Source organism: Homarus americanus, unplaced genomic scaffold, assembly GCF_018991925.1.
Source record: "Homarus americanus isolate GMGI-L3 unplaced genomic scaffold, GMGI_Hamer_2.0 scaffold7626, whole genome shotgun sequence".
NCBI lineage: Eukaryota > Metazoa > Arthropoda > Malacostraca > Decapoda > Nephropidae > Homarus > Homarus americanus.
In genome coordinates, this window is record NW_024718273.1 from 4,526,461 (window position 1) to 4,554,326 (window position 27,866).

General features: G+C 37.9%; 1 protein-coding gene across 1 annotated transcript in view; it reads right to left on the reverse strand.

The window, feature by feature from the left end:
• The window catches only part of LOC121859386, a gene marked incomplete at its 5' end in the record, with an annotated part of 65,122 nt that overhangs the window by 18,362 nt on the left and 18,894 nt on the right, over window positions 1–27,866 (reverse strand). Inside the window, 3 exon segments of the mRNA XM_042356168.1 lie at window positions 6,173–8,208; window positions 9,144–9,330; window positions 11,641–11,744. Of these exon segments, the coding sequence (XP_042212102.1) occupies window positions 6,173–8,208; window positions 9,144–9,330; window positions 11,641–11,744 (2,327 nt within the window).

Genomic DNA, 27,866 nt, shown 5'->3' on the forward strand with positions numbered 1-27,866 from the left:
CCCTAATGCACCATAAATAATTCATTTAACATTTATTTTTTGTACATATATTTTGTTGTATATATATATATATATATATATATATATATATATATATATATATATATATATATATATATATATATATATATATATATATATATATATATATATATATACACACAGTTGTACCCCACTTAACGTGGTCAATTGAACCCAGAGGGTCCCGCGTTAAGTGAAATCCGCGTTAAGTGAACAACAGAACATATGGGATTAATTCCAATAGAAACCGGCCCGACCCCTAAACTCCACTTTTTGAAGGCACATACCTATGTTGTAGTAAAAATAACATCTTAATTTTATGATGGTACATGCACACAATTAATACTTAAGAGAAATAGAGAAATACAGTCGCCAAGTTAATGTCCATTCAAATAATGGACTCAACTCCCTCCCACTCTCACACTACACTGCCGGCTCTTCCCTCTCAGAGAAATTTTTGGGGAAAAACCACTAAATTTTAATAAATAATACCTCAAACTAAAGTTAGGATAATACAATTGACATTGCTGGATTCCTTGTAAGACCAGGAATATTTTGAATATAAATGTCATATATTTTGCACAAAAGATAACATAGTTACCTAGAGAAAAATTTTTATCTAAAAATTGTATGTTTAATGCAAAATGTATGATGTTTATATTCAAAATGATCACCAAATTATAAGAATTCCAGCAATGTAAATTTTATTCTGACCGGGTAATTTGTATGAATTTTATGAGCTAAAACAAATATCTTCAGTTAATAAAAAAAAAAATAATCTTCACGACACTATCTGTCAATCAAAGTACCCCACCTTGCCTCCCCCCCTCTTCCAACCGCGCGGTCAGTCCCACCAATCCTCCCTTCCAGAGTTTTTAACATTTAGTATTAAATAATACCTCAGATTAAAGTTAGGATAATATAATTGACATTGCTGGATTCCTTGTAAGACCAGGAATATTTTGAATATAAATGTCATATATTTTGCACAAAAGATAACATAGTTAATTTGAGAAAAAATTTTATCTAAAATTTGTATGTCTAATGCAAAATATATGATGTTTATATTCAAAATGATCATCAAATTATAAGAATTCCAGCAATGTAAATTATATTCTGACCAGGTAATTTGTATGAATTTTATGAGCCAAAACAAATGTCTTCAGTTAATAAAAAAAAAATATATTCTTCACAGGGTAACAGATGGTCGGTCGGTCCCTCCCTCCCCCCCACCCCTCACCAACCGTCCCAAGGAGATGTGTGGGAAAACCAGAATACTTAACTTTTTTTTAATAAATAATACCTCAAACTAAAGTTAGGATAATATAATTGACATTGCTGGATTCCTTGTAAGAATTAGGGAATATATTTTGATATAATGTCATATATTTTGCACAAAAGATAAATAAGTTACCTAGAGAGAAAAATTCTTCTTATCTAAAAATTGTATGTTTAATGCAAAATATATGATGTTTATATTCAAAAAATGATCACCAAATTATAAGAATTCCAGCAATGTAAATTATATTCTGGACTGGTACGTAGGCGAATTTTATAGAGCTAAAACAGGCAGTCAGGGCAGGGTGGCGGTAAGCAAATCTAAAATAGCTGCCTCGAGCCGACACTCACCGCAGAGAGGCGTGGAAAAAATCCTGTGTTAAGTGAAAGTTCTATTTCTGGCGAGGCACCGCCAGAGGCGATAAAAACGCTAAGTAAGCGAAACCGCCATAGGCTGCATAGGTTTAAGAAGAGGAACAAGATCACCAACATCAACATTGGTGGTGAGGAAGCGAGTGCTGACCGTGTGGCGGCTAGAGATTTTCCTCCGTTTTTACGTGAGATTATGGAGGAAGGACAGTACAGTGACGACTAGGTGTTTAACATGGACGAATCTGGTCTTTTCTGGAAAAAGTTACCTTCCAAGACCTTCGTTGTCCAGTCTGCCAGCAAGGTAAGGGGTCGGAAGTTGCAGAAGGAACGCATCACCGTCCTGTTTACCACCAATGCCTCCGGTACCTGTAAACCAAAGTTATCGGTGATTCACACAGCCCGCAAGCCGCACGCCTACAAGAATATGGACATGAACAAGCTTAATGTCCACTGGCTAACCGCACGTAAGGCGTGGATGTCCTCTTCTCTGTCCCTCTTCTGGTTTGACAACTGTTTTGTTCCCGATGTGAAGAAATTCTGCGAGCAACAGAATGTTCCATTCAATATTTTGTTGCTCCTTGACAACGCACCTGGACACTCGCCCCTACTTATGGATCGTCACCCCAACGTAAAAGTGGTCTTCCTTCCTCCCAACACTACGTCATTAATCCAGCCCATGGACCAGGAGTTGATCTGCAATGTGAAAGCTGCGTACTCTGCAAAGAAGTTCAAGCTCCTGAACGACTCTACCAACACCAAGGATGAGTTGCGGAAGCTGGGTGACACCGACAGCGAGAGCAAAAGCGACGAGGACAAGGAACAAGAGGCGGTGACTCAAGAACTTCTCGTCAAACAATTTTGGAAGAAGTTTAACGTTAAACAAGCTGTAGACTTCTTGGTGGAGGCATGGGATCTGCTGACTATTGCTACGATTCGTCACGCATGGAGACATGTGTTGCATGGCATACCAGGTGAGAGGAGGAGTGAACCTGTGACTGGTGAGGTTCAGACTGTTGCAGTAGCAGTGGACCTTGCCAGAGAAGCTGCGCTCAATATTACAGCTGAAGGCTTCTCCGAGACCACCAACGAAGACATCCTGGAGGTGATCAAAGATCATGAAGTGACTGCCGACGAGATGTTGGAAGAAGAACACGCCAGTGAAGAGGAGGAAGAAGGTGAGTCATTCTCCGAAGAACCTAGTTTAAGTCATAGTGATATTAAGTGTGCCATAGAGTATGCAGAAAATATTAAGTCCGTCCTTTCCCGCGACAATGACGATGAACGCTATGAAGTCTTCCATACCCGACTGGTGCAGGCTATGGAGCCGTACATCACGGTGTATCATGACAACATCAAAGCCAGCCGTCAGCAAAGCATAACCGAGTTCTTCGCCCGCAACCCACCACAGCCAGCCCAAGCCAGTGATAGTGAAAGTGAAGTTGACTTTGAGGGATTTGTCAGGGAAGCCCTGACAACTGTAAGTGACAGTGATGTTGATTCACCTAGTAATGGTGATTCACCTGAGGGCCAGTAATCTGCCCTCTGCCTCGGAACCAGCCTCCATCCCCGTATGCCGACCCATCTCTTCTACTACCGTAAGTGTTCCACCTAACTTTTAGTTTCTCTAAGGTAACCTTCATTTTTCCTATGTTAACCTTTATCTTTCCTAACCTAACCTCTTCTATATTACTTGTTTTTCATGCCACCATAAAGTTAAGATAGAATTTTTACTACAACATAGTTATTTGTCGTCAAAAAGTGGAGTTTGGGGGTCGGGCTGGGTTCTATTGGAATTAATCCCATATGTTCTGTTATTCACTTAACGCGGTTTTCACTTAACGCTGGACCCTCTGGGTTCAATTGACCGCGTTAAGTGGGGTACAACTGTATATATATATATATATATATATATATATATATATATATATATATATATATATATATATATATATATATATATATATGTGTGTGTATGTATGTATGTATTGTGTATAATATATATATATATATATATATATATATATATATATATATATATATATATATATATATATATATATATATATATATATATATATATATATATATATATATATATATATATATATATATATATATATATATATATATATATATATATATATATATATATATATATATATATATATATATATTTCAAGTAAATAGAAAAATTTTACTCGACACAGACATTAGTTCCAGTTACCGGTAAATAGCAGACGCTTCAGTGACGTCACGAGTGTTTACACTACACCAGCGGGTAACATTTGATGACATTACTTGAAGTGAATTGGCCTTATTTTAAAAAACCAAGGATGGTTGGTAAAGGACTACTGAGTCAGTGGGTAAGTGTCACATTTGGGGTACTGGTCTTATACAGCGAATAGAGCTCAAAAGCTACTTTTTAAATGGAAATTTGGGGGGGCCGTCTTATGCACCCCGACGCCTTATAGGCCGAGATATACGGTAAGCTTTTAGATAAACTACTCAGGATTATTTGAATAAAAAATGGTGTGTCTAACTTAATTAGAACTACTATGTGAGACAGCACTTGAGCACTGTCCCTCTCAGTGTAAAAGGTATGGCCAGGTCATATAGTTGTGTTCGTATTTTGTGTTGATTTCATCTGCTTGTATATTGTTCCATGATATATGTGTAAGTAGTCCTACTAAGTGAATGAAAGTTTTGTCATATGATCAAGTCATACATGAATATTCACTTTGTCACACATAATGTAGTGTATGTTTACAAACAAGCACTTGAATGATCTTTCCCTCTCTGTGTAACAGGCGACCCTTTGGGGGAAAAGCTGACCACGTGGTCACTTTATCCCCCCACCCCCCAAAAAAAATGTCAGCTCTCATCCACCCACTGCATCTCACTTCCTCTCTCAATCAGTCTACTATGAATGTCATTCATGATACAATATTGTACAGAACATTATTTATTTGTTATTCATTAATTAGTAAAGATATATTACTGTAATAATCTGTGCTTATTAATACTGTATCTGTACCCTTCATATACAATACTGTACTGTATATATCTCTTAGGTAAAAAATAACGTTATCTCTAACACAACAAGAACAGATGCTGTGAATAAAACTTTATAATGTTTTTTGCTAGCCGTAAATATTTTCAATCTTGCCTGCAGTTTAGATGTAATGGGAGAGTGTTTTATCCGTGCTAGATGAGATGCACAGTTTAGAGTCGAGATGAGATGCACGGTTTAGAGTCGAGATAAGATGCACAGTTTAGAGTCGAGATGAGATGCACAGTTTAAACTCCTGGAAAACTTTCCCCAGCACCCAGAAACATTCTGGGGATGTGGGCTAGTGTCTGTCTGCAAGGTGGGTAGTTTTGACTCTTGGAAACTTTTCCCAGTAACGGGAAAAAATTCCGGGGATAAGGAGTTATACCGGGTTTGAAAGAGTCATATGGTTACCTGGAAATATCTCATCCCCAGAAGTGCTCTGCAGTAAATGTTCCAGCTAATGGGGATATCACTGTATTGTAATGATTTTCCACAACTTTCATACAGATCCACCACCGATTTTCCGGCACCCTTGGTTCCAAAGCCTTGCCGGATTATCTGTTTTGTCGGACCAACCGAGGCCAGGTAATAATAAATCAACAATACACCTCTGACCCACTAATGATACACCCCTGTGTCTCTAAAGCACCATGGACTGGTAGAAACTTAAATTAAACAAATATTAAATGCAAATTAAATGTGAAAAAGCCATAATTTTTAACAATATTACTGTACACACTTTGTACTCTAATGTACTACACCACACTATAAAATTTTTATCTCTTGTGCAAACTTTGTGATGTTTATACTCAAATTAATCACTATCTTACAAGGATTCCAGCAATACAATTTATATTCTGCTAAGTCTATTCAGCTAAATTTTATAAGATAAAAATTTTAAGCCGAAAACTAAGCTTCACCTTGGCTGGGAGAGAGGGATGGAAGTTAAGTGCCCTCTCCTAATTTTGTCCGGACCAAAGGGGGTGCCGGACCATCAGTTCCCGGAAAATCGGTGGTGTACCTGTAGTTTCATAACAATGGCAACATGCCATCTCACAGGTCACCTCATCCCCAGTTTTTTTCACCTTCCCAGTGAGTCAAACTATCGCTAAACTGAATATTGATATAACGTTAAGTGAGAAAGGGTGTAAATATTTTTTATCCTAATTGAGCGATATCTGTATCCCTAAAGGCATATATGGGTGGCCGATACTGAACCTCTGCCAGGCACATAACATCAACATATATTCTTCCATCAAATATCCCTCACATACACCCAAGAAATTATCAACTGAGGGTGACAGTCACCATACTTCTCCATCCACTAATCCTCTCTACTGCTAAACATAGAATATTCAACTATTGCTAAACATCTGAGCTCAAAACAACTGATCCAATCTATACATATACACACAAAAAAAGACAAGCATAAAGAATGCATGTTCCTACCTTTTCTCCATCCTTGACCAGTTCTCGTATGCAGTCTTGAACAATCTCATCATATTTTCCTAATCTCATGGGCCTTCCTCTTTGAGCAAACCCAATAGACACTACTTCCTTCTTGCCCCTAACGCGCTTTATGAGATATTTATCCTTTAGTCCTCGAACAGTGCTTTCAGGAATTTCAAAACCCAGTTGCTCTTTAAAATGTTGAACTGCAGCTAAATTACCATGCTCTGCTGCATACTTTCCAATTTCGGCACGGAGTTCTGGGCTGTAGGAAGCATAATTACCTCGTTTACTGAGGCCTGTATTTCCTTTTCTTATTTTAGTACGGGGCTTTTGTCTCTTTTTTCTTGGTGTGGGAGGGTCACTATATTCATCTTCATCTTCTAATCCAAGTATAGTTTCCTGTTGATCAGATGGGCCAGGTTGTTCTCCCATGTGACTAAGACCTGCTTGGGGTACATTAACATCTGTACCAGGAGCATGAAGACTATCATCCCCCTGGGCTACAAGGCTAACTCCAGTGGGCTGCTCATGGGTTTCTTTCATGAGACTGAGAGGTTCATTGTTTAAGTTAGCTTGTGTATGGGCTTGTAATGTAGTACCTTCAAAACTAAGTGAGCCAGCAAGAGGTTGGTGAAATGATGCAATTAACTGATGGTGAGCTGGATGCTGTGCTCCACTGGCAACAGTGTGGGACACAGTAGAGGCCTGGGTGAGATGAGCTTGACTTACTGAGGGACCTACACTGTGATGACTTAATTGTGAAATGTGTGTAGCTGGTGCCCCACTCATAGTGAGTGGTAGAGGAGAATGTGCCATGCTAGTAGCCGCTACACTTGTGTGGGTCATGGCAAGGGGTGCTATTTGTCCACCATGTGTTACTGATCCTCCAGCACTGCCACCCTGAGAAAACCCACCAACATAACCCTGCTGAAACCCTGTAGGGGCTTGATGTGTAAAACTTTGGTTCATAATAACTGAGGATCCAGGAGGTGCTCCAGGTTGCTGGTAAGACAAGGAGGCAGCCATCCCTTGGTTAATAACCCCACTTTGATGGAAAGCTAGAGAATTGTGATTCATTGGAAGAACAGTGTTTGCTTGCGGTCCTGGTGCCATGTTCAAATGATATGGGTGTTGATATACAAAATTGTTAGCAGTACTGACATTTACAGTACCAGAGACTGCTGGAGCATTCAGTACCGAGAGAGATGGGTGAAGAACATCAATAGTTTGGGGAGCTGTTGCTTGATGGTCAGTTAATACAGTGCCACCACCACCCACAACAGCTGCATTCTCACCTGCACCACCACCACTTCCAGCAGCAGCACTAACATTACCTCGGTCTACAAACTGTTTCTTGAATTTGCGCACAGTAGATTCCTTAAGGGGAAATTGGAGTTTTTCAGAATAGTGTTGGATTGTTGGAGTTATGCCAAACTGAGTAGCATATCGTCCAATTTCATCTTTCATCTGAAGTGAGAAGGAGCGCTTTTGCCTTCCAGATATGTTAGGTATATTCCCTCCCCGTTTCCCAGTTGTCCCTGCTTGTAGTTCCCCTACAACTTCACTCATTTCCGGAAATCTTTTTAAATAATTCTTTTTAAATTTTCTTATTAATCCTTTTCTTACTTCATGGCCTAATTTTTCAGAGAAGTGTCTGGAGGCACCGTCTATGCCATAATGAAATGCAAACTTTCCAATTTCTTCCTTAACTTCTGGGGTGTAGCTTTTGTATGTCTTAATAAAGTTTCTAATAGTACTTTCACTAACTGTACCACCAAGTCTATGTGACCAGTACACTGTGGCTTCATGATTGCCGTTTGCAAGAGCGTACTGGGCAATCTCATCTCGTAACTCTGGTGTATACTTTATGTACTTCCCCCGCTTGCTTCGTTCCTCTTTTGTGGCATTAAGAAGAGCTTTAACTGCCACAACTGTATTGTGGGTTAACTGTTGACGACTTTCATCATTTGGAACACATTCTTTTTGCTGGTCTGACCAGTCAGATGAGGCAAGGGTCAGGAGTCGTTCAGGGCCTGTGAGAAGAAATATTTATTAACACCATAAAATTATTTATTTTTTATCTGTCAAACTTGGGACCAATAATAAAAATTCCCCTGAACTAGAAGGTTGCTAATTAATGGCACATTAGCCTAAGATACACTTAGCCTAATGCCCTGTAACACTAAGGATTTCTTTGCATACAAATTTTACATAAATCATGATGAATCAGTGTCTTTTTACAGCCATTTTCCACGAATGTGCAGGTTAGCAGCGGTTAACTGATGGCAACTCTCCATGCTGCATGGTCTCTTGCAGTCTCTCCTGTCAAGTTCCTAACTTTAATGTTATTTCTTATCTCTACCCACATCATTCTTGACCTCCTGGCTCTTCTTCCCTCCACATTTAGACTCATATGCCTCTTCACCAAATTGGTCCCATCCATTCTCTCCACATGCCCAAACCATCTCAGCCTGTCTCTATGCATCACTTCGCCAATACTCTCAATACCCAACCGCCCTCATAGCTCTGAACAGGGCCTCCTGTCTTCCTGTCACATTACACATCTACCTCACCATGATGATTAAGTTTAATAAATAAACAAATAATGTAAACAACAATAACTAATACAGTAGGTGTGTAATAAACCAAATCAAATTTTAAATTAAAAATATTTTAATTTCACTCATCCCAGGCCACACTCAGTCATAGTTGGTCACTTGTAATATAACACTCATGAGCCAATGTCCTTACACAATTTTGTGTTATTCTCAGAAGCCATGCTTCCCAAAAGATTTTTTTTCATATAGAAACACTTCAAGATCAACAGAAATTACTCAGTCAATGTACAACAAGGTGTGTATTCATTGATCAATTCTAACTCAATGTATCCCCTTTTCTTTATCACTATTCATTCTACAATTCTATCTCTCTAATGCCAGAAATCAAACAGAAATAAAGATTGTGTCACCTCTCCCAAAAGGTCTTCTTCGTTTGCGTGCCAAGAGTTTTCGGGGCTGAGGTTTCTTTTCCTGAAGGATTGGTCGTAGCGGCTCTTCTCCGTCCATGGTGCCTCTCTTTCGAGCCTCCTCCGTGTGTTTGCGTTGGTGAATACGAAAGCTGATCTTACTGGTAAATGTTTCATGGCAATGGCGACACTGAAAGATAAATATTATAATTATACAAGGTACAGTATCAATGTACAGTAATATTTAATAAGACAAAGGGTTACATCACTCCTAAATAAAAAAGAGAAAACAAAATACATTCAGAGAAAAGAACGATACAGTATACGTATAATAAACATGCATGAGGAAAATAAAATATAAAATATCAAGAACATTTAAGTGGTAACCAGAAGCTAATTATGAGTTAGTTAGAGTATAAAGATGGATTGAAAAATGTGGTGAGATAAGTGGTGTGGAAGTAATCTGATCTCTGATGGTTTTAAAGAGAACAATAGAGTTTTGACGTGTTTACAAAATATCCCCGTAAATATCCATTTTAGAAAAGCTAAATTTTAGCAAAGTTAACTAGATAATTCAGTACAATATTGTAACAATCTGTGCCACACTAAGATGTAAGACTAAGTTAAGACCTCCAATAAAAGTGTGTTAACCAGAAAGTTCATAAAACTCAGGAATTCCCTGCAAGATCCGTGGAGCGAAGACTTACATATACAGTACAGTACTGTATTGTATATGAAGAGTACAGGTACTAATCATCACAGATTATTACAGCAACATGCAATTCCTCATTGATGAATAAAAAATAAATAATATTGTACAGTATCATGAATGACAGTCGTTTGATGAATAGTAGTAGCGACTATAGTAGACTGAGTGAGAGACACAGTGGGTGGGTGGGTGGGGAGGGAGTAGGAAGGCAGTGGATAGCATACAGCTCTGCTCTGGATAAAGGTATTCCATCTCTGCATTATTGAAATAATAATAATAATAATAATAATAATAATAATAATAATAATAATAATAATAATAATAATAATAATAATAATAATAATGTAATAATGATGATGATGATGACGACGACGATGACACAGGAGGAGGAGGAAATAAAGAGAGCTGCTCTTTGTGTGTTGTGAGTGTTCAGACTATTGACATTTGACTACATTCATGTTTTAGTTTATGTTTTTCCCAAGAGCTCCAAGATGCAGTCAAGAGTGCTATAAAAAACAGCGCTTTATGGGGTAGCACTAACTGGGGTATTACTGCACTGTATAATACCTTCAGTGTGTTGGGTGCCACATGCAAATAGTTGCAGTATGTCTTGACTTGTCCATGGTCCATCCATTACCAATGGGTGAGAGGCCTGCACCACCTCAGGGCAGTTGCCTAAAGCCTCCACAAATAAACTCAGCAAATACCAAAAATTAAAAATTTTAATTGTGCAGGTTACAAACATACTGTATTGCAACAGTTGCAGGATATGTCTGATAAGGCACTACCCTCCATATTGCACTTATACAACTGGACTGTACTCCAGAAATAAGTAAAACTGAAAATAGGATTTGTACAGGTTTAACCATAGCCCTTACAAAGAGAAGGAAGCACTAATGAACCATCTGCCCAAAGGTAAGAGCTGTGAGCTTACACTGCTGCACCACCGTACATGTGCCCTGTAATCCAAGCATGCTAAAAGTCATCCCAAAGTAAAGGAAGAATTCCTGTCAAACCAAACATTAAGCAAAAAAGAGTCATAGAGAACCCTCCATACTCATAGAACTTGTTCCCTTCTTTTAGATTCCATGGAATAGATATTTCAGAGAATATGAAAGTGACTAAAGAATTGAGTCATTAAGTTGAAGAGAGGAAAAATAAATAGTATGTTGAAAAATGTATGGAGAAAGATATTTATGTTCAATAAAGTAGAGGGTGAGTCAACATTACTATATAGGTGTAGAAAATGAAATTTACATGCAAGAAGAAGCACATTTGGAGTAAAATATGAAATGCTTGAGAGTAATATGTGAAAGGTAAACAGGATGCAGAGAAAAAAAATAGACAAAGATGTGGAGTAAAAGAAGTTTTCAGGTGTTTGCTAAGATTATGTGGACACATCGAGATAGTGGGAGGTGAAAGATTGGCAAAAGTATATACTGTAATGAAAAAGGTTGAAAAGGGAGAAAGTAAGGTGAAAAGGGAGATAGTAAGGTGAAAAAGGCAATACCAGGAAGAAGGAAGGATGATGTGAAGAACATATAAGAGGTATGAGGTGGATGGTTATACAAGAAGCAGCAGTGAGTGAAGGACAGGACAGTTTAACAGTGAATGGTTTACAGGGATATTACAGAAGTTAGAGTGAATGGATGAAAGCAAATGATGATAGAATCTGTGTTGCTTTTGGTTATGGTCACATGCAGCATAGGAAGAAAGGTCTTGCAAGAAAGAATAAAAGTGATCTCATAAAATTCAAACCATAAGAAATCCCAGTCCTTCAAATTAAGATACCTGCAGTGTAGAGCTTTGCAGTCGTCTCCTCTTGGATGGAACCTCCAGTGCTTTCTCCTCTTCAAGAATATTGATGTTCTCTTTTTCTTCCTCACTTACATATCCTGCAGATAACTTTTTTATGTAGCAGATTTAAAATGATGCAATACTTTAAGCAAGATGAGTTTTGTGACAACCATTTAGCGTATTTGACCACAAGAACCGTCCCATAGATACACATTGTAGGAAACTACCAAATTAATTTGAAAACCAGAATTAAAATATCTACTGACAACCCCTAAAAAGGGATTGCACTGATGTATTTAGCTGCTTGAAGGACAGGAGCTACTTTTGAGCAACTTTGTGGCCACAAATGAAACCTACATGTATCTATAGGAAGGCTGCACATGGGCCAGTGGGCCACTATTTTATGGAAGCCACAAAAAAATAGCAACTAAATCCACTTTCACCACCACACCACAGTGGCTAGCCAACGGTAGCCAGCGATAGAACTAAGTATTTTAAATGAGCGCACACACACGAGCAGTTGAAAGAAGTACCGGACATTGTTACTTAAGTAAAAGTATTGTTACATTGGCAAAATGTTACTCAAGTAGAAATAAAAGTATCCAAAGTTCAATGTACTCAAGAAGAAGCAAAAAGTATCTCATTCATGAAGTAGTCAAATACTAAAAGTAAAAAGTAACAAAATTATTAATAGTCTCAAATATTAAAATGAATCGACAGAAAATTCTAAATATTAGTTAACTAAAGATAAAATAATAGACAGGGCATTACACATGTTTATCTGCAAATCATTCTATGAGATTAATCAATAACGGATTCTTGAAACTATGGCTGTCTAATCAGGATCTTTTAGGCCTAAATCTAAGCCCAGCATGACCTACCAAAGAGAATACATTCAGCCTCTCTTCTCCCTACAATCCATCGCAGGGATAGTGAAGGGACAGAAAATATATATATCCAACACTATACAAAAATCAAGTAAAATACCCAAGGCTCTGCAGTAAAAATAGAAACCATAGTGGGGAGATTATCGTTTCAACTGAAATCAGGAAACACTATCCCAAAACCCAACCCTGCATCCGACTTAAAGCCGTCAGTGTATACAGGCAGAGCCGTCCCTAGTGGGGCGCGAGGCCCAGGGCACTTAACCACGCCTTGCTCTCCACTCACGGCTCACTGATCACTGATGCACTGTACCGGCATTTACTAACATCATTATTTGAAACTAATCATATTGTAGTATAATACAGTGGTCCCTCGGTTAACGAGCGCCTCGGTTAACGGGATTTCGGTTAACGATTTACCTTCCATAAGATTCTTAACTTCGGTTAACGAGCAATCCCTCGATTAACGAGTTTTTTACGAGCCGACTTCAACATGTTTTCGCTTGCATTTGGCGGTCCACCAGCTGTAGTATTAGTCCGCCAATACAGTAATCGGTTCTAGGGCTTAAATTCCTTACTATTTTAGTAAATATCAAGAAGTTTATACTATTCAATAATTTTAAAAGTTTAATATTAACTTTTTTAGTCATTTTAACAATTATTGAACATAATTGAAGGTAAAGAAACTAGTTTCTGGCGTGCCACCTAGCCTGTTAACACACCAGACAGGTGTTAGTCTCTGTTTTCAGTGGAGGTAACATCTTGCTTGAGACTCTCCTCAACTAAATGCTTTTTTTCTGTGTTTCCAAGCAAATTACTGGTCATTTTCAAATATATTTTACATATTGACAATATATAATGCAGTGCAGTGTTGATCTAAAGAAAATAATCTTGAAATACACCAAGAGAACTAAAATTTTATGGGTGAAATGGTGCCATGGGGTGACTTCTCTTCCACCCCAATGCCTTCTCTTCTTCCTTCTCCTCCACCCCCATTCTAATTCCCATCATCATCATCATCATCATCCAGGAGCCTTCTACATACACACCTCAAAGTAAGTGTACTTTTCTACCTTTTTTGTTGAATTTAGGCAATTTTCGGTGAGCTGGAACCAATTACCCAAAAACCCATTGAAACAATGGTTTCGGTTAACGAGTTTTTCGGTTAACGAGCAACCTGCTGGAACGGATTGAGTTCGTTAACCGAGGGGTCACTGTACTGTAGTACATTTTATAAAAAGTTTTTCAACTGTATTTTTGGGTAGATTTACATAAATTTCTTCATTTATTTTCACCCATTTACATGCACACACCATACTAAAATAAATGTAAAATAAATTAGTGCAAAGCTGGACTGCACATGTACTAATTTGATTACAGTACTAAAATTGTTATGTCTAGTGCAAATTACAACATGTTTATATTCAAATAAATCAGTATCTTACAAGAATCCCAGCTATGTTAATTATATTCTCCTAGGTCATATCACTGGCATTTTAAAATGAGAGAAGCTTAGTAGGACTGTTAAATAAACACACAGAGACCTTCGCCTCAAACTTATCACCTCAACCCCCCCAACCCCTCGCTGGGTGGCGGAGCCATCAGTCCCTCCCCCCAGCCAGGCTTTTAGGCTTACAGTTTTTATCTTATATAATATCTCAGACTAAAGTTAGGAGATTATAATTTGCATTGCTGGAATCCTTGCAAGACAGCCAATAATTTGAATATAAACGTCATATATTTTGCTCAAGAGATAAAAATTGTTGTACATTAGTGTACAGTACTGTAGTACATTTTATAAAAAAGTTTTTCAACTGTATTTTTGGGTAGATTTACATAGATTTCTTAGTGCAAAGCTGGAGTGCACATGTACTAATTTGATTACGGTACTAAAATTGTTTTGTCTAGTGCAAATTATAGCATGTTTATATTCAAATTAATCAGTATGTTACAAGAATCCCAGCTATGTTAATTATATTCACCCAGGTCATTTCACTGGCTTTTTATAAGAGAGAAGCTTAGTCACCTAAGAACTGATAAATATACACGCGTTAGACCTGGGCCTGTGCCAACTGTCAAACGTACTACCTCCCCTCCCCCCACGCCCCCTCGCACCTTCTCTCTCCCCCATCTGCTGGCGTTGCTGGAATCCTTGTAAAACAGTGAATAATTTTAATATAAACGTCATGTATTTTGCACAAGAGATAAAAATTAATCACCTGTATCACATTACAGTAGTGATTTAAGAGTAAAAGTGTATATGTACGTATATAGTATTCCACATACACATAAGTATAAATAAAAAGTTTATGTGATGATCAGACAACGTCCATTTCGGTTAACGTCACGTTTCCAAGAACGTATCTAGGACGTTAACCGGAGCATGACTGCATATATATATATACAGTATTACCCCGCTTTACACGGTTTCACTTTCCGCGATTTCTCATTTACGCGGTACTTTGCCAGAACCGGACTTTCACTTTCCGCGGTGCATCTACTCATATACACGGTGAAGTATAATTTTTTATTTATTTTTTTTATTTAGCTCATAAAATTCATACAAATTACCCGGCCAGAATATAATTTACATTGCTGGAATTCTTACAATATGATGATCATTTTGAATATAAACATCATGGATTTTGCATTAGACATACAAATTTTAGATCTACTGTAATAATTTGGTTTACACAAAGCAAATATTTATCCTTTGTGCAGAATATATGAAGTTTACATTCAAAATATTCCCTGACCTGCAAGGAATCCAGAAATGTCAATTACATTATCCTAACTTTAGTCTGAGGTATTATTTATTACTAAAAGTTAAAATCTAGAATTTTCTCCCAACATTTCTCTGGTAGGGAGGGAAGGTGGGGGGTGGGGGGGAGGGTTGGGACCGACCGACCCAGCTGGCGTGAGTGTGAGGAAGGGGGGGAGGCAAGGTGGGGTACTTTGATTGACAGGTAGTGTCATGAAGAACATTTTTTTTTTTTTATTAACTGAAGATATTTGTTTTAGCTCATAAAATTCATACAAATTACTCAGCCAGAATATAATTTACATTCCTGGAATTTTTACAATATGATGATCATTTTGAATATAAACATCATGGATTTTGCATTAGATATACAAATTTTAGATCTAATGTAATAATTTGGTTTACACAAAGCAAATATTTTATCTTTTGTGCAAAATATATGAAGTTTACATTCAAATATTCCCTGACCTGCAAGGAATCCAGAAATGTCAATTATATTATCCTAACTTTAGTCTGAGGTATTATTTATAACTAAACATTAACATTTCTCAGAGGTAGGAGCCAGTGAGCTTGGAAGAGGGGAAGGGGGGATTTGAGTCCATTATTTGAATGGACATGAACCTGGTGACTGTATTTCTCTTAAATATTAATTGTGTGAGCATACCATCATAAAATTTAGATGTTATTTTTACTACAACATAGGTATTGTGTCGGAAAAAGTGGAGTTTGGGGGTCGGGCCAGTCTCTATTGGAATTAATCCCATATGTTCTGTTGTTCACTTTACGCGGTTTTCACTTTCCGCGGTACCCTGTGGGTTCAATTGACCGCGTAAATCGGGGTACTACTGTATGTATATATATATATATGCAAATAAATCACTGTAGGTGTGCGTGATCCAGGTATATGCTGATAACCACAAGGAAAAAGAAAACACGAAGTTCCCAAGCGCTTTCATGTAATTCACATCTTCAGGGGTGAGTACAGACTAAGGAGAAGTAAAATTGACAGTAGGAACATTATAGAATCTATTCTCATTAAACATACCGAATCCGTCAACATGAATTTGAGTAATGGTATGTACAAATTGGATAATTTCGTAATTAAGAAGATTTGTAACCAGGTGAGAAGGTTGGGTCAGCTTACCCTCTGACCTGACTACCGACCGCTGCGGTGCTTTTTTCAAGATTAGTATATATATATATATGTAACCGGTCTGAAATTTACTGGACTTTAATTTCTCACTTGACTTGGGGTTTATTAAAGATTATTAGATGGAAATTGCAGTGGAAGCGCCCCTTTGAGAAAAATCCCGAACCAGCACAAGAACACTTAAATTTACTAACAAAATGAATTGTCTGTGACCCGTGGAAGGATAGCGTCTGTGACTGGGACGTATGAGACACACTGTAAAATTTAGACACTTATATTCCCTCCAACACTACAGACACAATCAAATAATGGTACACCAACATATGTGCACCTCTTAACCTGAACTTAAAACACTACTCTGGGGAATAAAAGTTAAACATGATATTGAAATTATTAGAAACTCAGACAATGCCTCATTAGACAACAATAAACTCAAGTATTAAGAAGTGTTGCTTGCACACATGAAACAGGCCTTAAGGGCTTTCAACAACATAATATCATCGACTGAGAAAATGGTATTAAAAAAATAAGAAATTAATAACTCTACAATGAATAGGCCTTAAGGGCACTCAACAAAATTATATCCAGCACTGAGAAAATGGTATAAAAAAAATAGAACTTATTAACTCCATCCTGAGTAGGCCTTCAGGGCACTCAACAGAATTATATTACCCCAACAGATGCACACTTCCAAACCTAACTTAAACACTACTCTGGGGAACAAAAGTTATACCTGAGATCGGAATTATAAAGAAAAATTAAATGAATTAAAGGAACTAAATCAGAGTATCACTCTGGTTTCAATTAGTGACACAAACATTAAAAAACAATATTATCAAAATTATTTAAGAAATATTAAACTACACACGTCAAGGTAATATCAGTAACTTAAAAAATGGTATTAACTACAGTAGTACCCCAATTTACGCGGTCAATTGAACCCATGGGGTGCCGCGGAAAGTGAAAACCGCGGAAAGTGAACAACAGAACATATGAGATTAATTCCAATAGAGACTGGCCCGACCCCCAAACTCCACTTTTTCCGACACAATACCTATGTTGTAGTAAAAATAACATCTTAATTTTATGATGGTATGCACACACAATTAATATTTAAGAGAAATACAGTCGCCAGGTTAATGTCCATTCAAATAATAGACTCAAATCCCCCCCCCCATCTTCCCAGCTCACTGGCCCCTACCTCTCTGAGAAATGATTGGGTGAAACACTAGATTTTAACGTTTAGTAATAAATAATACCTCAGACTAAAGTTAGGATAATATAATTGACATTTCTGGATTCCTTGCAGGTCAGGGAATATTTTGAATGTAAACTTCATATATTTTGCAAAAAAGATAAAATACTTGCTTTGTGTAAACCAAGTTATTACATTAGATCTAAAATTTGTATGTCTAATGCAAAATCCATGATGTTTATATTCAAAATGATCATCATATTGTAAGAATTCCAGCAATGTAAATTATATTCTGGTCCAGAAATTTGTATGAATTTTATGAGCTAAAACAGGCAGTCAGGCAGGGTGGCGGGTGGGGCAAATCTAAAATAGCGTCTCGAGCCGTCTGAGCGGACACTCACCGGCGTATATGTGGAAAAAATCAGTGTTAAGTGATTCAGCTCTGGTGAGGCACTGCGTATATGATAAAAGCGTTAAGTGAAACCAGCGTAAGGTGAGATAATACTGTATATATATATATATATATATATTATATATATATATATATATATATATATATATATATATATATATATATATATATATATATATATATATATATATATATATATATATATATATATATATATATATATATATATATATATATATATATATATATATATATATATATACGTTTGTGTTCGATTGAACTGCCTTCCTAAGGATCTTCAATTCCGTTTTGAAAAAAATTGATTAACAAGTTCTTACGTAAGCCTCAACATGTTTTGCTTGCTGACCAGGCAACCAGCTTTAGTATCAGTCCGCCAATACATTAATGGGATCTAGGGCTTAAATTCCTTACTATTTTAGTAAATATCAAAAGTTTATACTATTCAATAATTTTAAAGTTTAATATTCAATTTTTAGTCATTTTAACAATTATTAGACATAATGAAAAGGTAAGTGACTAGTTTAATGTGCGGCATCCAGCCTCTTAACACAGCAAACAGGAGTTACTGTCTCTCTCTGTTTTTCACTGGAGGTAACATCTTGCTTGAGACTCTCTTCAACTAAACGCTTTTTCTGTGTTTCCAAGCAAATTATTGGTCATTTTGAAATATATTTTACATATTGACAATATATAATGCAGTGCAGTGTTGATTTAAAAATAATCTTGAATTACACCAGAGAGCTAAAATTTTATGGGTGAAATGAGCCATGGGGTGACTTCTCTTCCACCCCAATGCCTTCTCTTCTTCCTTCTCCTCCACCCCATTCTAAATCCCATCATCATCATCATCCAGGAGCCTTCTACATACACCTCAAAGTAAGTGAACTTTTCTACCTTTGTTGAATTTAGAAATTTGAGCTGGAACCAATACCCAACAACCCATTAAACAATGGGTTTCATATGAACTTTTAGGTTAACGAACGACCTTCTAGAGCAGTTGAGTTAGGTTAACAGATCACTAATGTGTATATATATATATATATATATATATATATATATATATATATATATATATATATATATATATATATATATATATATATATATATATATATATATATATATATATATATATATATATATATATATATATATATATATATATATATATATATATATATATATATATATATATATATATATATATATATATATATTTATATATATATGCTGATAACCGAGAGAAGAAAAAAGTTCCCAAGCGCTTCGTGTAATTCACATCTTCAGGGTGAGTACAGACTAGAGAGTAATACAAATCAAGGTGTATATATACAGAGGAGGTGAGACCAGGTCTGCGGTCAGGTATTGAGTAATGACCCTACTAATCTTTAAATAGCACACAACGGTTGGTGGTCAGGTCAGATGGTCAAGTGACCGGCCTTCTCACCTGATCACAAATCTTCTTAATTACAAAGTTGTCCAGCTTGTACAAGCCGTTACTCAAATTCATGTTGAATGCTTCGGTATGTTTAATAAGACTAGATTCTATGATGTTCCTATCAATTGAATTACATGGTAATATTGAGGCATTATCCCAGTCAATGCAATGCTTATTATCCCTCAAATGAACAAACAGAGCATTGGATTCTAGCTGTCCTAACACTGTATTTGTGTTGTTTAATTCTAGTGGAGATCTTGTCTGTATATATATATATATATATATATATATATATATATATATATATATATATATATATATATATATATATATATATATATATATATATATATATATATATATATATATATATATATATATATATATATATATATATATATATATATATATATATATATATATATATATATATATATATATATATATATATATATATATATATATATATATATATATATATATATATATATATATATATATATATATATATATATATATATATATATATATATATATATATATATATATATATATATATATATATATATATATATATATATATATATATATATATATATATATATATATATATATACAGCTAGACTACGACTTACGACTACATTGGACTTAGTAAATTTGGTACGCTACGACCTGCATTATGTCATACGGGACATGCGACTTTCTTTACGACATTAAATTGACACAAAAATTTTCAAATGGCATTTTTTCTATGCAGCGTTTCGATCCGGGCGAGAGAGGGAGGGGTGTGTGGGTGGCCTGCGTGGGTACACTCACTCAGTGGGCTTTTGTTTGTGTTTGGCTTCTCATTGTCCTATACTGAGTATAGCGCTGTGAACTTCTACGTTATTATAGAGTATTTAATTGACTTTATAATGACTGGAAAGCGTAAAGTGAGAGTGCTGGTGGTGCTCCAGGAAAGGGAGACAGAGCAATTACTTTTGAGATGGAACTGAAGATAATAACACAGTAAGAATGGAAAACAGTAGCAACAATCTCCAGCGACTTCAGGACTGCCACTTCGACTATATCCACTATTCTGAAGGACAAAAGAGAGCGTATTAGGTAGTAGTGAAAGGAACAACACCTATAAAAGGGAACTATAATATCAAAGAAAGACAAGGTCCTATCACGATATGGAAAAATTATTGGTGATATGGATAGAAGACCAGATACAGAAGCGTGTACCTTAAGTGTTCTATACATACAGGCTAAAGCAAGCCTGTTCAAAGCTATACTGGAAGAACAGGCAGGAGATGAATGTGATCAAGCCTTTACAGGATGTGCATGGGTGGTTTGATAGATTTAAAAAAGCGCTACAATCTACACAATGTTAAGGTAGTGGAGGCAGCTAGTGCGATGTTGGTGCTGCGAAGCTTTTAAGGAGGAGTTAGATGATGTGATTGTGGGAAGGGAATTATTTGCCTGAGCAAATATTCAATGTGGATGAGACTGGATTGTGTGGAAAGAGCACAGGCGGACATACTTCCACAAAGAGGCAAAAAATGCCGGATTCAAGGCATTCAGGACAGAATTACAGCACTTCTGTTGTTGGGGAATGTTGCTGGTTTCAATACAAAGCCCTTCATGATCTATCATTCAGAGAACCCCAGGGCTTTTAAACATGTCAGCAAGCACACACTGCCAGTGTTTTATACTTGGTAACAAAGCCTGGATGACCTAGTACTGTTTGAGGATTGGTTCATGACTTGTTTCATTCCACGAGCCAGAGGTATTGTCTGCAACAAAGGATTCCATTCAAGGTTTTGCAGTTTGGATAATGCTCGGGACACCCACCGCACCTGGGCGACATGCACCCTGATGTTAAAGGTATTGAACATTCCACCTAACACTACCTCTATCATCCAACCCATGGATCAAGGTGCTATTGCTGCTACTTTAAGCGTGTGTATTTACATCGACCTTCGCTCAGGCTGTTGCTGCTACAGAGGTGAGAAAAGCGGCTCAGACAGTTTTGGAAGGTACAACATTTTTTGTCATGTATAAAAAGAACATTGGTGCAACATGGGATGAGGATACACAACAGTGCATAGATGGAATATGGAGAAAATACTGAAAAGATATGTGCACAGTTTCAAAGGATTTAATGAAAATGAAGTTATTTTGGATAGTAGTAACAAGATAGTGGAGTTAGGTAAACAGCTGAAGTTAGAAATTGATACTGAAGATGTTGGACAGTTAGTTGAGAAAAGAAGCGCTTGAAGAGCTCAGTAGCGAGGATCTTATTGAACTAGATGCAGAAAGTTGCAGAGGAAGAAGAGACAAAATGTAGAAGAGCCTGCACCCCCAAAAAGTTTTCAGTGAAACATATGGCAGGCATTTGCTACAATTAATAAAGGAATGCAAATGTTTGATAGCATGGATAAAATTATGGCGTTATGCCAAAAGTTGACAGAATGATCCAAGATGCACTTTCTTGCTACAGAGAATTTATAATGAAAAGAAAAAGCAAACTCTGCAGTCTAAATTGGACATCTATTTCAGAGAAGTCCCCAGTACTGGCTCCTCCGCGCCCCACCAGTGCTGCCTCTTCACTCCCTCAAGATGATCCAATACCTTCAACCAGCAAGTTACCACAGTACACATAAACCTGTCTGAAGCGTGATGACCCACCCAGCCCCTGTCTCACTCTTCTGCTTCTTCCAATTAATAACGATACCCATGTATCCTGTAAAATAAAAAAAATTATGGGGGCTCTGTGTGCATTCAGCTGACTACACACATTTTAAAGGTAAGTGCTCAGTCACACTGTATCCATTCCTCATTATTTATTACTTTTACTGGCTGCTGTATCCCATTCCTCATTATTTTTTACGTTTAGTATACTGTATTTCATTGCTTAGATTTTTAATTTTTTTTTTGAAAAAAAAAAAATTTAATTAAAAAAAAATTTTTATTTATTTTTTTTATCTATATGGGACTTACGACCTGGATTTGGAGTCCCCTAGCATTAAGTAGGAAGTGAGGGGGTCTAGGTAATGATAACCATATATATATATATATATATATATATATATATATATATATATATATATATATATATATATATATATATATATATATATATATATATATATATACCTGATTAACCCTCACCTACTTGTACAGTTAATATAACCGGAGGGCTGTGAGAAAGTGAGAGCAGCGTAAAAGTGAACAACATAACATATAGGATTAATTGAAATGGAGTCAGGCGATCCCCAAACTCCCACTTTTTGACTGACCTATAACTATGTTGCAGTAAAAATTTTATCTTAACTTTATGATGGTATGAAAAACAAGTAATATAGAAGAGGTTAGGTTAGGAAAGATAAAGGTTAACATAGGAAAAATAAAAGGTAAGGTTAGAAGACTAAAAATTATGTGGAACACTTACGGTAGTAGAAGAGATGGAGTAGGCATGCGGGGATGGAGGCTGGTTCGAGGCAGAGGGCAGATTACTGGCCCTGGGTGAGATCACCATTACTAGGTGAATCATCATCACTGTCACTACAGTTGTCAGGGCTTCCCTGACAAATCCCCTCAAAAGTCAACTTCACTGTCCGCTATCACTGGCTTGGGCTGGCTGTGGTGGGTTGGTGAAGAAATCTGTTATGCTGGCGGTACAGGCGTTGATGTTGTCGTGATACACACCTTGATATGCGGCTCCATAGCCTGCACCAGCGGTTATAGAAGACTTCATAGCGGTCGCCGTCATTATGCGGGAAAGGAAGGACTTCATCTTCTCTGCACACTCCATGGCACCCTTAATATCACTATGACTTAAATTGTGTTCTTGGAGACTACGCACCTTCTTCCTCCTCTCTTCACTGGCGTGTTCTTCTTCAACATCACAGAGTAAGCCAGTCACTTCAGGATTTCTGATCACCTCAGGATGTATGCGTAGTTGGTGGTCTCGGAGAAGCCTGGAACTGTAACGATGCGCCTTCTCTGGCAAAGGTCCACTGCTACAGCATTCTGAACCTCACCAGTCTAGATTGACTCCTCCTCTCACCTGGTATTCCATGCAACACATGTCTCCATGTGACGAATTGTAGCAATAGACAGCTGATCCCATGACTCCACCAAGATGTCCACAGCTTTCTTGATGTTAAATACTCTCTCCAAATTGTTTGAAGAGTATTTTTTGCTGTTCTAACTATTTGTTCCTCATCTTAGTAAGCTCTTGCTATAGGTGGTGGTGTCACTCAGGTTCGCAACTCTTCCTGGTGTTGGTGTAGTCGTTCAGGAGCTGGAATTTTTTTTGTTGAGAATGCAGCTTTCACATTGCAGATTCAACTCCTGGTCCATGGGCTGTAATATATATAGGAAAAGTAGTGTTGGGAGGAAGAGGGCCACTTTTCACGTTGGGGTGGCCGATCTAACAGTAGAGGCAGTGTCACAGTGCGTTGTCCAGCAGCAACAAAATATTAAATGGGACATTCACCTTAAACTCACAGAATTTCTTTACATGGGAACAAAACAGTCATCAAACCAGGAGAGGGACAGTGTAGCAGAGAACATCCATGCCTTCACGTGCTGTCAGCCAGTGAGGACATTTAGCTTGGTCATGTCATGGTTTTGTAGAGTCGCGGCTTGCGGGCTGTGTGGAGTCACCGATAGCAGGCTTACAGGTACCGGAGGCATTGAGGTGGTAAACAGGGCGGTGATCGTTCCTTCTGCATTTTCCGGCCCGAATCCTACTGGCATTCAGCACAACGAAGGACTTGGAAGGTAGTTTTTCCAGAAAGACCAGGTCGTCCATGTTAAACGCACCTGAGTAAGTCACTGTACTGTCCTTCCTCCATAATCTCACGTAAAAACGGAGGAAATTCCCGAGCCGCAGCACGATCAGCACTCGCTTCTTCACCACCAATGTTTATATTGGTGATCTTGTTCCGGATCTTAAACCTCTGTAACCACCCAGAGGAAGCAGTAAAGGTTTGGGCTCTGAAGTTCCCATCTTTCGTGCCACTGCCATGTACAGTTCACGTGCGTAGTCCTTCACAGAGCGCGTGTCGACCGCCATGTTGCGTCGCGCCTGACGCACCAAGTACCTCACAAGTAATTTTTCTGTCTTGAGAAGCACCCGGTTGTGAAAATACTTGATCATAGAAGCACCTGTAGACTTTGTGATCTTCATGTGCTCCTTTATCTTGGCTGAATCCTTCTTTATAGTCCGGATCGTAGATTCGTTCACGCCATGCTGGCGCGCCAAATCAACCTGCCTTGTTCCTTTCTCCAACTCTTGGATGATGCTATACTTCACCTCGTAGCTTAAGGAACGTCGTGTCTTCTTTGGTTTAGTGCCGCTGGGTCCAGGTAAGGAAAGGTTTCTCTGGGGGTGGTGGTCCGGCGGAAGCCATTTTACGGAACAATGGATGCGCGTTTACACGGAGTGGCCTGGAGGGATGAAACTGCCGCGGCTAGGTCAAGCGTCGTCTCTCCTCCCTCCCCCGGGTGGACACGTCATAATACTTTAAGCCAATTACAGCTAGCAGCAGAGGGGGGTAGGGATGCATGGCCAATCACAGGTCTGATACGTCATATGACGTCAGTGATAACGCAACAAAGACACACACTGCGCAACCTTACCGCGCCGCTTGCCCAAGCGGAGGGAGGAGGAGGGAGAGGCAGGCAGGCGGGCGGGTGGCGGGTGGGGCGAATCTAAAAATAGCGTCGCGCCGGACACTCTCCGCGTAATGGGGTTCACGTACCGCGTAATGTGAGCACGTGAGGTTCTGGCAAGGCAAGGCACCGCGTTAACGGTGAACCGCGGAATGCGGGACCGCGTAATGTGAGGGTTGACTGTGTATATATATATATATATATATATATATATATATATATATATATATATATATATATATATATATATATATATATATATATATATATATATATATATACATACATATATATATACATATATATATATACACATACATATATATATATATACACATACATATATACATATACATATATACATATATATACATATACACACCTAGACCCCGACTTACGACTACGTGGACTTACGACCGTCGGGACTTACGACTGCCGCAGAATTTTCTTTTTTTCAAAATGACACACGCATTTTCTATACCGAAACGTTTCCAGTTAATGTAGTCTCCATGTATAATTAGAAAATTATGGGGGCCCCATGTGCATTCAGCTGACTACATTAAAGGTTAAGTGCTCAGTCACACTGTAACTATTCCTTATTATTTATTACTTTCACTGTACTATGTATTTCATTATAGATTTATTATTATTATTATTTTTTTTTATCTATGTCGGACTTACGACCATGTCGGACTTACGACCTGGATTTGGGTCCCTAACCCCGTCATAAGTCGGGGTCGAGCTTTATATATATACAGTGGTCTCTCGGTTAACGAACACAATTTGTTCCAGAACGTCATTCGTTAACCGAAAATTTCGTTAACCGAAACCATTGTTTCAATGGGATATTGGGTAAGTGGTTCCAGCTCACAGAAAAGTATATACAAAGTAAAGCCAAAAATGCATAAAGTCAGAAACACTCCTAAAATTCCCCTAAATCGCCCTTAAATCACAATATACGTCATACATATACACTAGAACTCTTAAATCACAACTGAAGTGTGATACAGGTGATTAATTTTATCTCTTGTGCAAAATATATGACGTTTATATTCAAATTATTCACTGTCTTGCAATGATTCCAGCAATGCAAAATATATTCTCTTAACTTTCGTCTGTGACATTATATAAGATAAAAACTTTAAGCCTAAAAGATGGGAGGGAGGGAAGTGACTGCTACTGAAGTGTTTATTTGTTTATTTGTCCTTTAGCTTGAGTTTATGTTTTTTGCTTATAAAATGTCACAGAAGTGACCTGGGAGAATATATTTTACATTGCTGAAATTCTTATATGATAGTGATAAATTTGAATATTAACATGCGATGGTTTGCACTAGACAAAAATTTAAGTAATCATTTAGCACATGTACAGTACAGCTTTGCCCTTTGGACAGTGTAGCGTGCCCACAGAAACATTAGGCGCAAAATTTTAAGTATGATGCACCGGATTGACTCACGCAAAATAGGAAAGATTCGCTTTAAATTAAAATATTGTCCTTAATTGTGGGTGTCACTTTAAATCAATAATCACGGACAACTGGAGATTCAGAGTTTCGACAACACTGACAGGCAACCGCTGTCAACGTCTTCACTCCTCTTCAACAGAGAGAACAGAAAAGAATGACATTGTTCTCGGTCTGGGTGGTACCTTTGACCTCATGCCAGCAGATGCTATGCCTAACTATGCTGGTCACTAATCCTTCAGGTGGTCTCCTGATTCTGGGTGGTAAGGTGAGGTCAGCTTAACGCAGTCACTAATTCTGGTGTTGGGTGAGGTAAGGGCAGCGGGGCCCGGGGCGGTCGCACCGGTTGCCACACCCTAGGGATGGCTCTGTATAGGAATAGTCCCTCTGTGAGAGGAGGCATGCTCTAAATAAAGAGAATGAGCATCACAGAGACTGATTAAGTCCTTCGTTTCATTAAATTACTGACAGACTCAAACTTCAGGGAAGATCCATGGAGCAGCACTATGGAACTGCCTGGGGCTTATCTGAACAGGAGGAAGACAAAGAATTCTCACAACTTCCCTTACCCTGAAGCTGAAAGGTCATGGGAGGCCTGGGTGCTGAGTGTAGTGTGGGGACATCGTCAACTACACAAGTGTTGGTTACAGACTGTGGAAGGCGGTGGAGGCGAAACCAACACTGGACTTGGAGATACTGACGTCGAAGATCAAGGGGTGGCTCATCAGCATCACCTAGCAGACTCAGGATTGGCAAAGACCTGAAGGCACCATTTGCCAGGCACTCCCCAGTGTGATGAAAAGAGTTCAGTGTATTGAGTCTAGTCTCAGTGGATGAGGAATGCACCTTGCACCCACAATCCAGTTTGGGTCCAACTAGCATGTGGTAAAGGTGTAGCAGAGTTCCTTGGTCAGCACTCCACAATGTGTGCCCCAAGACTCTCAATAAATTGAGAGCACACTGGCAAGACTCTTTGAGGTAACGAATATGTGGCTGCCACGTAAGCCGGTTGTCGAGGATATTGCCCAGGACACAGGTCTCTGTGACACATCTCACACGACGACCATAGAGCTGTAGATCGGGATCTGAGTGAACACCTCGGAGGTGGCTGAAATGCATGGCAACAGTCTTCAAGGGAGAAAATCCGAAGCCATGCTCTGTGGTCCAATGCAAAACCTTGTCTAGTTCAAGTTCCATGCGATGTTCAGCCATTGACATGCGGGATGCTGC